The sequence below is a fragment of the Cebidichthys violaceus genome, unplaced genomic scaffold (genome assembly GCF_023349555.1).
Source record: "Cebidichthys violaceus isolate CVI_PGR_0920_01 unplaced genomic scaffold, fCebVio1.0.p SCAF_2, whole genome shotgun sequence".
Taxonomy (NCBI): Eukaryota; Metazoa; Chordata; class Actinopteri; order Perciformes; family Stichaeidae; genus Cebidichthys; species Cebidichthys violaceus.
Genome location: NW_027176372.1, coordinates 2,558,462 through 2,572,057, shown reverse-complemented (window position 1 = coordinate 2,572,057; position 13,596 = coordinate 2,558,462). Strand labels below are relative to the sequence as shown.

The following is a 13,596-nucleotide window of genomic DNA, read 5'->3' as shown; positions in this document are numbered from 1 at the left end:
ATTAAGGCTCAAATTGAAGTGGAACTGCTCTCGCTTGAAGACCGCTTTAGCTACAACACACACACACACACACACACACACACACACAAACGTTTTAAGGATCGTTTGCACAGACGGCGACAGAAATAGAAACCCTGGGACTCCTGGATTGCATTTCACCATCGTTTCCATCCAGTGCACCAAAACACAAACAGTAACGACGTCTCCAGAGTCAAGATATTATTTTATTAATCTTTGTATAGATAACGGAGTTCTGTGCGAGTTCAAAACAAGACTCCTTGATCGGCGGTGCTGCTGCGTTGCGACGCGCCACCCGCTCACACGTCGCTGGTTTCATCATGATCCATGGACCACAGTAGCAGCAGTGTAAGCTGGCTCCTGTTAGTCCAGACCGTGACTCCAGTCCTTTTGGAGACCAGTCTGAAAACACCCCGAGAGATGAGGATTGAAGCCCTGAGGGCGCTTCACTTCACGGGTTGTTGGAGGCGCTGTGGAGGCCGTGAGTTGTAGTTGCAGAGACTCTGCTGAATGAATCCTCTTTAAAACCTTTAAAAGGACCTGAACACACACGCTTTCTGAAGAGCCATTTAAAGAAATGGGGGTCAACATGAGGAACTCCCTATAAACAAGGAAACGATCTTGACGTCGGCAGTGTTCTTGCTTTTCATTTGTAGTCTGAGTCGCACCGACCAATCACGTTTGAGCGGGAACCCCTGAAATATTGGCCGTTGCTCCGGCTTCCCCACGAGGGCTTTAAAGTAACTCTCTTCTCTCCGTTCTTGAAGATGAGCGCTCCTCATTAGCTCTTATTTAAGAACGACAAACTAAAGTTAACGCGCGGTGAAGCAGAGATCACGCCGCGCTAACTGCCGCCGACAGCGGGGCGCTCTGTTGGCGTTTGCCCACCGCCAGCCGAGCTGAACCGCATCACACTTAATTAAAGTCTCATTCATCCAGATTCCCCCAGAAGGAAGAAACTTTCTCTCGGGTCCTCTGGTAACGAGCGGAGGTAAATAAATCTTACATCCGCCACGTTGCTAACCGCTTCCTAATTCCTCAGAGCCGAACGCGGGACCAGAGGAGTCGACGGCGTTAATGCGACGTCCGATAGATGAACCGGAACCGGTCGGAGAACGCCGGCGTGTTCTCCTTCAAGAACAGAACACTAACAGCAAAGAGTCCTAAGCTCGATTCACTTTGCTTTTCACACACAGTGAGAACAGAAAGCTGGCTTCCACCGGCACACAACGCACTCGTTTCTCTAAACGTGATGAATCGTGATCCGTATCGTGTTGCCACATTCTCGCCAATGCACAGACGTTTATTTTGATCATTGTACACGTCTTTATGATTTGATCGTTGCGTCACGGATCCCAAATGAGCGAGCGAGACAGAAACTCTTCAGAGACAGAGCTCAGCTTTTTTAAATCCCCCCCCCAGACCAGAGCAATCATCCCATTACCCGGAACACACACGGGGTCTCCGGCCCGCGTTTGTTTGGAATCGCTGAGAGACTCCGGGGTTGTCTGAAGGTGAGCCGCCACAATAAGAGCGAGCCCCTCTTGATAAGCAATCAGTGAGTGGAGTCAGGAGACACCCTGAGCGGGCCGGACCTCTCCCCGGTAATACTCGGTGGAATTGGTGACAGTTAGTCCGAATGGAAGCCGGTCACAGAGGGCTGAACGCAATCCCATCTGCAGCCTGAGCCGAAGTAAACTGTCCACACACACACACACACACACACACACACACACACACACACACACACACACACACACACACACACACACACACACACACACACACACACACGCCATGTTATTACAGCCACTGAATCCAGGACGAACACACTGAAGGTCTTTTGTTTTTTTTGAAGAGTTTACAGAAAAGCAATACCTATTCTGTGCTGCAATCGTTGTCGCCGCGCCGCAATTTAGACTTTGATAACCGAGTTTCATATCTAAGAGGTCAATGCTACTACAATTTTTACAGCCAACAAGAAGAATCCATAAAACACAATATATAAACACACACACACACACACACACACACACACACACACACACACGTCGTGGACAACTTTGTAGCAGGGCTTTTTAGAAGTTGGTTTGGTGTGTATGTGCACACAAGGAACCAGATTACAGCAGGAGGGGAGACAGCGCGGTACTGTGGAGACTCAAATAGAAGACTTATTTGATTTTAGTCTTTTGGTTACAAGGATGTGCCTCGAGACGCGTGCGCTGGTCAATTTTAATGAAGAAAACATCCAAAATACACATCTGGGTGTTTGTTTCACTACTTTCTGCTTAATTCGTCACAATCTACCATCACATAATGCCTCATTTCAGGAATCAGCTGGGTTTCATGGCGATATCTATGTTGTTAATGCGTTACCTTGAACGCGTGAAGCGTGAGAAACGCATGTTCACCTGAGCTTGATGCTCTCTAACGTCCTCCTACGTCTGCCTCCAGATGAACTTCATGAAGGCAGAGCTGAAGCCAGCCCTCATGAAGGACAGTCAGTATTCATTATTTCTTGGTTAGAAGTCGCCGTGTGTTAGAGACGTGCCCAGACAGCAGATAAGTCGTATGAAGGATGCTCCGACACCCTCGGACATGTAAATGTAATTACCTTTATAAATGGAGCTCTGCAGGAGGCGCAGGCTGTTCAGACACTGCAGAGAGACAAACATGTAGCCGACATGTCTCGCATTCAGCAGCACTCACAGACGTCTATTGAGCTGGAGCCTGTCGAGTTCAGTTAAGGGACGTAATGAGAAACGCGCTGCTCGATGGAGAATCCTCGAACTACAGACCTTTTTGCTTTTACCGTCTACGTGTGCAGGCCTGTTACTGTGCTCCACTCAGGGGAGCAAATCTGAATTTGTGTTAAGGATTCACGTCATGGCGGCTCAACGCTCTTCTTCCTCACTTTGGTTTTCTGCGCAGGCGACGCAAAATCGGAGGAGACGGCCAATAAGGAGGCAGGAGAGGAGAAACCAGAGGAGGACAACGACTATCACCGTAGTGACGAGCAGGTAAGCGCCCCCCCCCCCCTTTTTTTTTTTTGTTTGTTCTACTGATGGACAACAAAATTGTGCTTTGCGTCCCCTCTCTCCAGGGGCTTGGTTTGCCTAAATGAGAATAAAGGACTTGAACCCGGCTTCTAGCAGAACACGTAGGATTTTCCTAAAAAAAACAATGTTTTGTGTAAATAGACTCATACAAAAATAATTCCCTGTCAATCATTTTATGACCACTAGAAGTGTGTGACAGTGTCTGTCTGTACATAGTAAGTAAGCAGGCATCCAAGAGGAAGCTACGAAAATGACGAACACAGCGACTCAATGCGGAAGTACCTTAAAGCTGCATTCTCTCTAGTGTCCACCAGGGGGCGACTCCTCTGGTTGTATAGAAGTCTAGTCTAAAATGACTCTACTTCACTCTTGATTTATTCCCTCAGTAAACATTGTAAACATGAGTTTATGGTCTCAATCTCTAGTTTACAGTCTTCTTCAACACAGCATGATGTTCATTTAGTACATTATGCTCCATTTAGAGTCAAACAGACCATAAAGCAGGGGATGATTTAGGGGCGGGGCTACACAGTGATTGACAGATATGTCGCTATCAGAGCGTCTCTACGTCACTCCTCCACATTCCAAATACGGTAACTTCTGTTCATTGGTTGCAAGAAAAAAACAAGATGGCGACGGCGAAATCGAGGCTTCAAAACGGCGGCCCACAGACCACTGGGTGACGTCACGATGACTACGCCCACTTCTTATATACAGTCTGTGGAAAAAATGCAAAAACCAACAAATCCTACTCATTGTGTCTTTAAAGTTTCCCGAACTTAGAATGAAAAAACAAAACTGCCGACAGCGAGCTGTGAGGATTATTTAGTGCGTGGATGGATCCCACTAGAGGTAGCAGAGTGGGTTATTATAATGCTTTAAGAAAATTGGTTTATTTGTTAAAGGGCTGGTTTGCCTAAATTACCAGGACATTTGGGAGGCAGTGCTCATTGGTTTGCGTTTTAGCAGAGATTAGAAGAAGCAAATCGGATAAAATAATTGTGGGTTACAAAGCAGTCTGTCAGGAACAAAAGCACAGAGGAACAAAAATACTGCTGCTGATAATTGTTGGTACAGATGCCTTAAAAGCCTGCACATCAATTATTGCCTTTATAAAAGTGGCCCCGTGTGAGCTACCAGTTTTAAAATGACTGCAGTCTTCTGTCTGTGTTGTTGCGTCTCTTTGTGTCGATCCATTTAGAGACGGACGCCACGGAACGCGGTTTGAAAATGGGGAAAACGGGCTTTTTCCTCATTTCATTTGTACCCTGGCTCATTACCAAGCTCTGATATTAATAATGCAGCGAGAGCGGAGTTATTGTTTGTGTTGGACAGAAGGTATCAGAAGCACGAAGCGTCACGTTGTACAGGCTGCTGAAGGAAACCTTTTTTTTTTTTTTTTCTTTTTCTTACGTAATTTGAGTCGGAATTTTGAAGAGAACAAAAAGCCAGCGGGCAGATCTTCTTTAAAAAACAAACCACTCGTCTCCGATCAAGCGGCTCTTTACTGACATGTGGGGAGGGCAGGCCGCCCCGGTGAGGGCAGAGATCTCGCCCTTTTGGAAAATTCAGCAGCGGTGCAGAATGCGTTCAGAATAGCTAATACGGCAGTCTGTGTGAGCTGAATGCAGTCGTGTCAAATGTCACCGAGACGGAGGAGGAAGGGATGGAAAGAGCCCAGGAATACAAGATGAGTGATGAAAGAGAGAGATTTGCAGGACTGAAGGGGGAGAAAGACACCATGCGCTGCAGGGTGATGTGGCGGGATACAAAAAACAAGAGAGGGATGAATGTTGGAGGGATCGAGTGAGTCTGTGGTGAACGTTAAGAAGGCGAGGTTCGTCAGAGAGAAGGAAAACGAGAGGAAGAGGACTGTGCTGGAGATGGAACAGAAAGGCATTATAGAAGGAGACGACACCCTCCATAAACTGCATTGAAACGGGTAATAGCATTACGGGGATTCAAGGGTTGTGGCACCAATTGCAGGCTTGTCCCGGAAAAAAAAAGGTGCCACGATGAAATGCAGCGGCAATCAGGGAAGAGCGGTGTTCTTCTATAATGACCCTCAGCGCCATCTAGACGGAGGATAAGAAGGATAAACGCAGAGTAGTGAATTACCCTTTAAATACATATAAATAGAATAAAAGCTTTGTGACGGTGCTGTAGGGAGCCAGCGGGAGACTTCCTTCAGATGATACCAACTAACGCTGCAGGTTATGTTCAGCTCCAACTCGTCACACTTGGCGCCTAGCGTTCCCCTCTAGCGTCGGTTCTGGACGTGTAATGGGCGGCGTGTCACTTTCTGCTTCAGAACGTGTTGGATATGACAATACAAACACGTGGAGACGACCTGATGGAGGCTTTTATCCTAATGCTCTCCTAGAAACACGTTACCACTTTTGTGTCGACTTTTAACAACTTTCATTCAGCTGGTAAACAGACAACTTAAGGCTGTAACAGGTCCTTCAAAGACCTTTTTATTTTTTCAGAATGCTGCAACCAGCTTGGATAGCCGAGAGCCGAGAACATTATAATAAACTTTATTAGCGAAGCAGAGTTGTGAGAAGATTGGAAAATACAAAACCAGATGGTCCAGAGGAGTGAAAGAGTCGGTTGCAATCAGGAAGAACAAAGAGGATCATGATTTCACTGCAGATGTAGGAACCGGCAGGTGAACCTGCAGCACGGGGTCGACTTCCAGAACGCTTCCCCGCCGTCTGCTGGACGAGCTTCAGGAGTGTGACCTTGGGGCGCGAGGCAGTGCCAGAGAAAACTAATGACAGCAGTGACACGGATCATAACAAAGTCCCAATTAATCAGAGAACCCTACTTTGTCCTCGCAGCATGGAGTAGTGGAGCTTTAGTGATCAGGCGGCAACCTCCAGTGAATCCAAAGCTTCATGTGTTAAAGCTGCATTCTCTCTAGTGTCCACCAGGGGGCGACTCCTCTGGTTGTATAGAAGTCTAGTCTAAAATGACTCTACTTCTCTCTTGATTTATTCCCTCAGTAAACATTGTAAACATGAGTTTATGGTCTCAATCTCTAGTTTACAGTCTTCTTCAATACAGCATGATGTTCATTTAGTACATTATGCTCCATTTAGAGTCAAACAGACCATAAAGCAGGGGATGATTTAGGGGCGGGGCTACACAGTGATTGACAGGTTTCTACCAGAGACGTATACGGCGACTCTACGTCACTCTTACGCGTCCAAATTTGGTCACTTCCTTTCTCTGGCTGCAAAAAAACAAAATGTCGAGGGCCAAAATCCAAGATGGCATCATCAAAAAATGAGATCAGTCTGTGGCTCTGATGAGTTATGAAATCTCAGGTCACCATCAGGCTTGTAAACTATTCTGATCTCCACGTGGAGAGAAGGGATTGAGTAGATTTAATAACTACAGCTGTTTTGGGCACATAGCTCCAAACACAGACTCCATGAACTCTGAGGCAACGCGTCTGCTGGCGTTCTCCTTAAGGACTCCGTAATGAGGCCGTAAAATAGCGCAATCCCTCTCTGCGTGACGCCAAAAAAAGAAAAAGAAGGCACATCTGATGCTTTCTTGATAGGCCTCACTGTGGCATCAGTCACATGTGTGAGTGTGCACCCAGCTGCAGCAGCAGGACCCTTTGGCTCCATTACATCGCCACTAATGCGCGGCAACGTAATGAAAAACCCGCCGCCGGAGTCCAGATCACCGCCGAGGCTTTTATTTCACATTAGCAGCCTCCCTCGTTGGCGGGTATACATCGCGGCGCTGCTCTTTGCTTATAGAGCGGCGGCCCGGTGTTTAATAGAGAGCAGAGGGGGTTTCAGAGTCGGAGCAGAAACCAGAATGTTGGTTTTTCATGTCTCAACAGAGAGAGAGAGAGAGAGAGACGGAGAGCTTCTGTCCTCCTCTTCTGTCTCTTTGATGTGTGGGGGCAGCAGATCACCGGCTGTAATGCATTCTGACTCCTGCAACCATCTCCTGCCAAAACCACCTACCTACCGCGTCTCCTCGGGGGGGGGGGGCGGGCGCTCGCTCGCGTGGAAAGAGAAACACAAAACAGACGATGCTGGTTCAGTGGGAACGTGCGGTACTATCGGCACCAGTGCCGGGTCGAATAAACCAGCTATCACCACACCTTCATAACCCTCATAAGTAACAGCAGAGGGCTGTATTTTAACTCATGTTTAGCATGGAAAACATGATGCATAATAACTCGTCGATTGGACAGTTTTGCCGGTCGTCATCCTGCATCATCAGGACCCACGTTGGGAAATAACATCCCGGTGTCGATCCACGTCACACACTTTTTGATTGTTAATGAACCGACAAATAACACAGTCGGATACACAGCACCAGCACACCAGTTCAAACAGCGTCTGACCTATTAATCAGGGGAAATACTCATGCTGATATTATATTTACTCATTATGTATTTATATGATACATATTTATAGTCAAAGATCAATCAAGAGCTAATCTGCATCCAAGCTTCCTAATAAATACATTGCAAATCCAAAAAATAACATGAAATGATATATATGTATAACATGAAATACGCTCTACTCTATTTTTGTGGGGCGATATCATTATGTCATCATATTGTACTGTTTATAAGTGTTCATATATAGACCTTTTCAAACGTGAACATGGGTCTCTTTGTATTTCCTGTTGCTGCAGCTGACAGGAAGTGAACATCTGCAGGTGTTGATGGTCTTAAACTACAGTGAAGAGCATCCCCATCTTGCATTTTGTGTTTTCCACCACAGACGGGTGTTCAGCGTCGGCTCTCTGCTCTTTGTGTTTCCTCCCAACAGGTCAGCATCTGCTTGGAGTGCAACAGCAGCAAGCTCCGAGGCCTGAAGCGCAAGTGGATCCGCTGTTCAGCGCAAGCCACGGTCCTCCACCTCAAGAAGTTCATCGCCAAAAAGCTTAACCTGACATCATTTAATGAGGTACGGAGAACAATGGGGGGGACAACTGGAGAACCACTGCCAGATGTGTGACATGACGGATGTAGTTTCAGGTTTAATCCCACAAAACATCTCAGGATTAACAGACTTAACTCAAGAGAAACGCTTTGTATTGCTTCCCCCGTCGTCGTAGAATTACACTCCAACTTAAATTACAGTTCAGTGCGTGTTAATGACCTTCACGTTAACGTTTGGCACCAAGTAGTTCCATAGCTGCTGCTGGGACAGGATGAGAGCGAGCTAAACTTAACAGCGGCGCGCCGTTTGTCCAAAGATGGATCTTTGCGTTTGTTTCAACTTGTTTGGAAGTTTAGTTCATCGCAAGAAATGACATAAATGAATTATGAGTCACACGGGGCCCTTTGTGTTTGTTATATTTAGCAGGAAACGAGCTCTGATGATATCTAGATGTGGTGATTTTTCTATTTATTGTCTCTACCAGATCGGCGGGGGGGGGGAGTGGGCGGTAATTTTGACGGATGGATTTTTAGAACCCCGTGAATAATCATCTCAGACGCCTCCGTGTCTTCTATTTTTTGTAATTTTTTTTGCTGGCTGTCACAGAGATGAGTGGGTGGGCTCCATCATATCGTCGGCCTCCATAGCACAGCCATTGTTGTCCTATCTATTGACTATCGGAAAGAAGACTTGTTCGCACAGATCCGGCGTTCAGCGTCGTTTACTCGCATCCACCGCCGCCGTCCTGTCACACATCTAAATGTTCCGACAGGAAGTGAAAGCATCGTGTGCTTGACGGGAGAAACGGCGTGGATGTAAGAGAGAGACGGTAAATCTGAAGGAGGATGTTTTTTGGGATGTTGAGTTCAACAAGCATCAACAAGAACAGATTATTTCCTCAATTAACGGAGTCATCTTTTGGGTCTATTATATTTGAAAAGTGCCCCTTGCAATCTCTCAAGTTGACGTATTCATGTGCTGAAGAAAACCAGCAGATATTCACGTTAGAAGCTGAAATTGATGATTTATTTTGGTGATTTTTGCACAAAAAAAAAAGTCTCTTCTTCTGCGGGTTCGTTTTGCCGTGATGTAGAACGTTCTGCTTCGTTAGAGGGAATTCAAAAGGATCGGGGCTGTTCTGTGTCCTAGTTCTACCTCCTCAAAAGTCCTGATTCTCTTTCAGAATGAAGTCTGCAGCTCTTCCTCTGGGCTAGTTTTAGTATCCTCCTAATCAGAGATGGACAGTTTCCACCGTTCTGCCTGTGCAGAACGAGGCAGGCTGGTGTAGATCCAGTCACAGCCAGCAGGTGGCGCTGCTGTCTCTCTCCCTCTCTCTCTCTCCCTCTCTGTCTGTCTCTCAAGTATTGATTGGCAGATGCCGATGCGAGGCTCCCCTCAGCAGAATATCAATGCTGACCTCGCGGGGGGAGCGGTAGATTTGAGGAGCCGCTTTGTGTTCGGTATTGAACTCGTGTGTTTTCTCAAGAGAGCCCCGCCGCCGCACAGGAGCCACACTCCACGTCCACACGAGCCTCCTGCCCAAGAAACGGCCCCGTTATCACTGCGACTGAGAAATAAGAGCATGGGGGGGGGAGTTGTTGTTCAGTTTAAAACACTCACCTGTTGAATTATTCGTGTTTTTGTTGTTTTTTTTTCCCACAGCTGGACATTTTATGCAACGAGGAAATCTTGGGAAAGGACCACACGTTGAAATTTGTTGTTGTGACAAGATGGAGATTTAAGGTAAGACATCAAAGACGTGAATCATTTTTTTTTTTTTTAATGTGGCGATAGTTCTGTGTCGCTGTGTGAAGGCATCTCAGCTGTGTTGACAGGCATACACTGTAAACTGACAGGTGAATGAACGTGAGAAGCTCTTTGAGGCTCACTGGGAGCATCTCTCTCACTGCAGCTTGCCGGCCGTGTGGTCTCTCAATAAACAGCTCATGCTGAGGTTGTGCTTTTTGTCTCCCCCTCCAGAAATCCCCCCTCCTGCTCCATTACAGACCTAAGATGGATCTGCTGTAGCTAAAACGGACACAACGGTTGTTATTGTTTTTTTTTGGGGCCCAGTGGCCGCGGACTGATGCCGAAAACCTTTTTAATTTATGCAAAGACGATCAAACCAACACCAAGCAAAACGCCCGACGGTAAAAGTCAACACAAGCCAGCAACAACCGGGATCTTAAAAAGAGGGAGGGGGTGGGGGACAACTACGAGAAAAACTGGCAACCTCCAGCACAGATACCGCAACACTGGGGTGTGTTTTGTTTTTTTAGGAACTAAAACAACCTCTTTTTTTTTTTTTTTTTTGTGTCCGCTACATCCTAGATATGTGAACAAAACGAAAATGAAAAAAAAAAAAAGAAGACTAATGGAGAGAAAGCATATATTTATACTTTTGTACAGAAGAGACACATGGAACCAAGACACTACTGGTGCTCTGTTTACACCCAAACAAGATGTCGGGAATCACGTGACCGTCTTCATGCAGATTTCATCCTCCTGAGACAATGACTGCGAGCGGAGGAGGAACCCTTTTCTTTTATGTATTCTTTTTTTTTTTTCTCCAACAATACACTCGACACGTCTCGGGAGCACAGAACCTATATGGAAAAGTTATATAGCAGGCATCAATCTTAAGCTGTTTATCAAGTAAATTGTCATTTTTTTTTTTTTAATTTGTCATTTTGTTGGCTTTGTCTAATTTGCTATTGGGTTCTTTGATGATTGTCAATTGTGAATAGGCTGAAATTTTTTTGTGTAGTAATTTATGTTCTATATACCAATATTGTACATAAAATGTCATTACAGACAGAGAGAGAGACTGAAGAGAGTAAGAGAGACTTTAGACTGTTAAAAAAAGAAGAGAGTGGATCCCAGAAGTACTATCTATATGTTGGGCGATAAAATTAGGATTTTTAAAAGACAGACTCGCTATCGGTATCAAAGTATATAGAAGCATCTTTATGTTGTCTGAGAAAGACACAAAACAAATATATCAAATCCTCTGTGGGGTCTGAGTACGTCACTTTGCTCTCACAGCATCACAAGACTTTAACCCCCCCCCCCCCATGCTCATCATCTCACCTGCCTTTTGGTTTTTTGGGGCACCTTTATCGACCAACTCTGTCTGAACACAAAACGCTCATGTGTTCAAAAAAAATGCCTGCAACACCTAAAAATGCAATATTTGGGCAGAGAGAGTGTTCATCTGGTTAGATCTTCACACCGTGAAGTGCTTATTAATATCCATCCGTGTGCACATACTGACACACCCACATGTTTACGGCTTCTTTTGGGTCGAGCTGCCAGCGGCAGATGTTGCCTGCACCCCCCCCCCCTCATACCACGCATTTCACTCTGCTACGTTCTCACTTCTCAAAAGCTGCAACAGAAATGATTCCTTTGTCTCAAAAGACAATGTGGAGATGCAACAGAGTTTTGCCCAAAACTGGAATTCCGGTGTGAAGTGTGAACGTGTCCTCGCCCACTGGAAGTGAATCAGCATATTTAAGTTGAGGACTTCCTCGGCCTGAAGCGTCACAGACGTCTCAGCGTTGTGTTTTTGGGTATTCTTCAGTTCCTTCTCACTGCCGGTCGGAGTCGCAGACGTGCAAAGTGTTCAAGAGAACTTCTGAAAGTCAAGTGGATATTTTATTTGTCACAAAAGTTGGATTGTTTTTTTTATTCTATTTCGCAGGATAGCCAGTGTTCAATATCGTTGACTTCACAAGACACAAATTTCCGAGTATTTTTGAGAACTCGCAAATTCAGGTTTCGCACAGGGAGTGTTTTTTTGGAGCATTTTGATAATGATAATTCTGAATTAAATGACTACTGTTTTGGTCATTTGGTGCTTATAAATGTATGTTTCTAAAAAAAAAAAAAAAATGTTCTGTCAAACGACGACACGTCTTTACTCGCAACATTCAAAAGCGGACTGCTGAACTGTCTTTAACGTCGACCACAACTGGATCCCTGAACGCCGCGTCAGACCTCAAGTATTACCTCACTGACTGTCATGCACCCTCTGCATTGTACCACTACAAGCTGTCTCATGTGTGTTCATGTGCAGGGTTCCTATGCATCATTAGGGCCCCCCCAAAAAAAGCCTGGAAAAATATATTGATTTGACAACTTTCTTTAAATTTGGACAACAAGTCTGAAATGTATGACACGCAGACTTCTATGAAAACCTTCTTTTCATTCACGGAATTGTGATATTTGCAGTTTTGTATCGTGAGCTTCCGGCAAAGTCGGTTATCTCATCGTTTGATTTTGAGTTTTGGATAAATTTGGGATGCGTAGATGTATGGGAGCCCTGCCTCATCAGGGCCTATGTTTGTGTTAAACGGACGTTTTTTTTAGCCGACAGGTCCGTACCTATAACCAGCTCAACCAAAACTCCTCCTGCTGTCTCTCAGTTCTCTTCTCACGGTAACCTTTGTGTTCCACCCTCAATCCAGCAGCCTCTGTGAAGCGTTCATTGTTTTTGGTTTTCATTTTTGGTACCTGGAAAAAAAATGTGGGTTTAAGATGATGATCTAGGTGAAAAAGAAGATTTGAAAACTAGAATTTGCAGCAGAAACGTTCTGCATTTTCAATCATGTTGTTGTGAGTTTTGTGATTTCTCCCCGTTTTTCCTCTTCTCATTTATTTCTGAACACATTCTGTGATTGCAGCCGCCAACACACTAAAAAAATAAAATCTGAATTGATGTTTCTTCCCCAGGTAAAAAAAACAAAGTATTACAAGTTCAGCTGATCTACTTTTAAAATGTAGCTTTTCTGGGGATCTATTGGTAGGAATGGAGTATAATAATCTTTATATTTTGCACTCAGGAAGGAGATGTCACTAAACCCTAAACACTGTCCCTTTTAAACATGATTAAAAACCAGAAACAATGAGCCTCATCAGCTTGTCAGTTCATGAAAGAGTATTGTGTTGGAACTTGTTGAAAATAATAATAATGTCAAATTGTGCGCAATCATGACTTTGGACTTTGGACGTTGTGTTTTAAAGGCTTAGAGCTTATCTCACAGAAATACGACCAACGTTAAGTAAAGTTAAACACTCTGAGACGTCACAGTGATCGTTAAGTAAAGTTAAACACACTCACAGTGATCGTTAAGTAAAGTTAAACACACTCACAGTGATCGTTAAGTAAAGTTAAACACACTCACAGTGATCGTTAAGTAAAGTTAAACACACTCACAGTGATCGTTAAGTAAAGTTAAACACACTCACAGTGATCGTTAAGTAAAGTTAAACACACTCACAGTGATCATTAAGTAAAGTTAAACACTCACAGTGATCGTTAAGTAAAGTTAAACACTCTCAGTGATCTTTAAGTAAAGTTAAACACACTCACAGTGATCGTTAAGTAAAGTTAAACACACTCACAGTGATCGTTAAGTAAAGTTAAACACACTCACAGTGATCGTTAAGTAAAGTTAAACACACTCACAGTGATCGTTAAGTAAAGTTAAACACTCTCAGTGATCTTTAAGTAAAGTTAAACACACTCTCAGTGATCTTTAAGTAAAGTTAAACACACTCTCAGTGATCTTTAAGTAAAGTTAAACACACTCTCA

General features: G+C 44.6%; 1 protein-coding gene across 2 annotated transcripts in view; it reads left to right on the top strand.

The window, feature by feature from the left end:
• Positions 1–12,915, top strand: part of LOC137875118 (polycomb group RING finger protein 3) — a 45,770-nt gene extending 32,855 nt beyond the window's left edge. For both annotated transcript variants that reach the window (XM_068714100.1, XM_068714101.1), the window contains exons 7-10: positions 2,950–3,038; positions 7,886–8,023; positions 9,662–9,742; positions 9,980–12,915. In XM_068714100.1, the coding sequence (XP_068570201.1) occupies positions 2,950–3,038; positions 7,886–8,023; positions 9,662–9,742; positions 9,980–10,027 (356 nt within the window). In that variant the 3' untranslated portion in view covers positions 10,028–12,915. The remainder of the gene's footprint in view (positions 1–2,949; positions 3,039–7,885; positions 8,024–9,661; positions 9,743–9,979) is intronic.
• Positions 12,916–13,596: the final 681 nt, after the last annotated feature.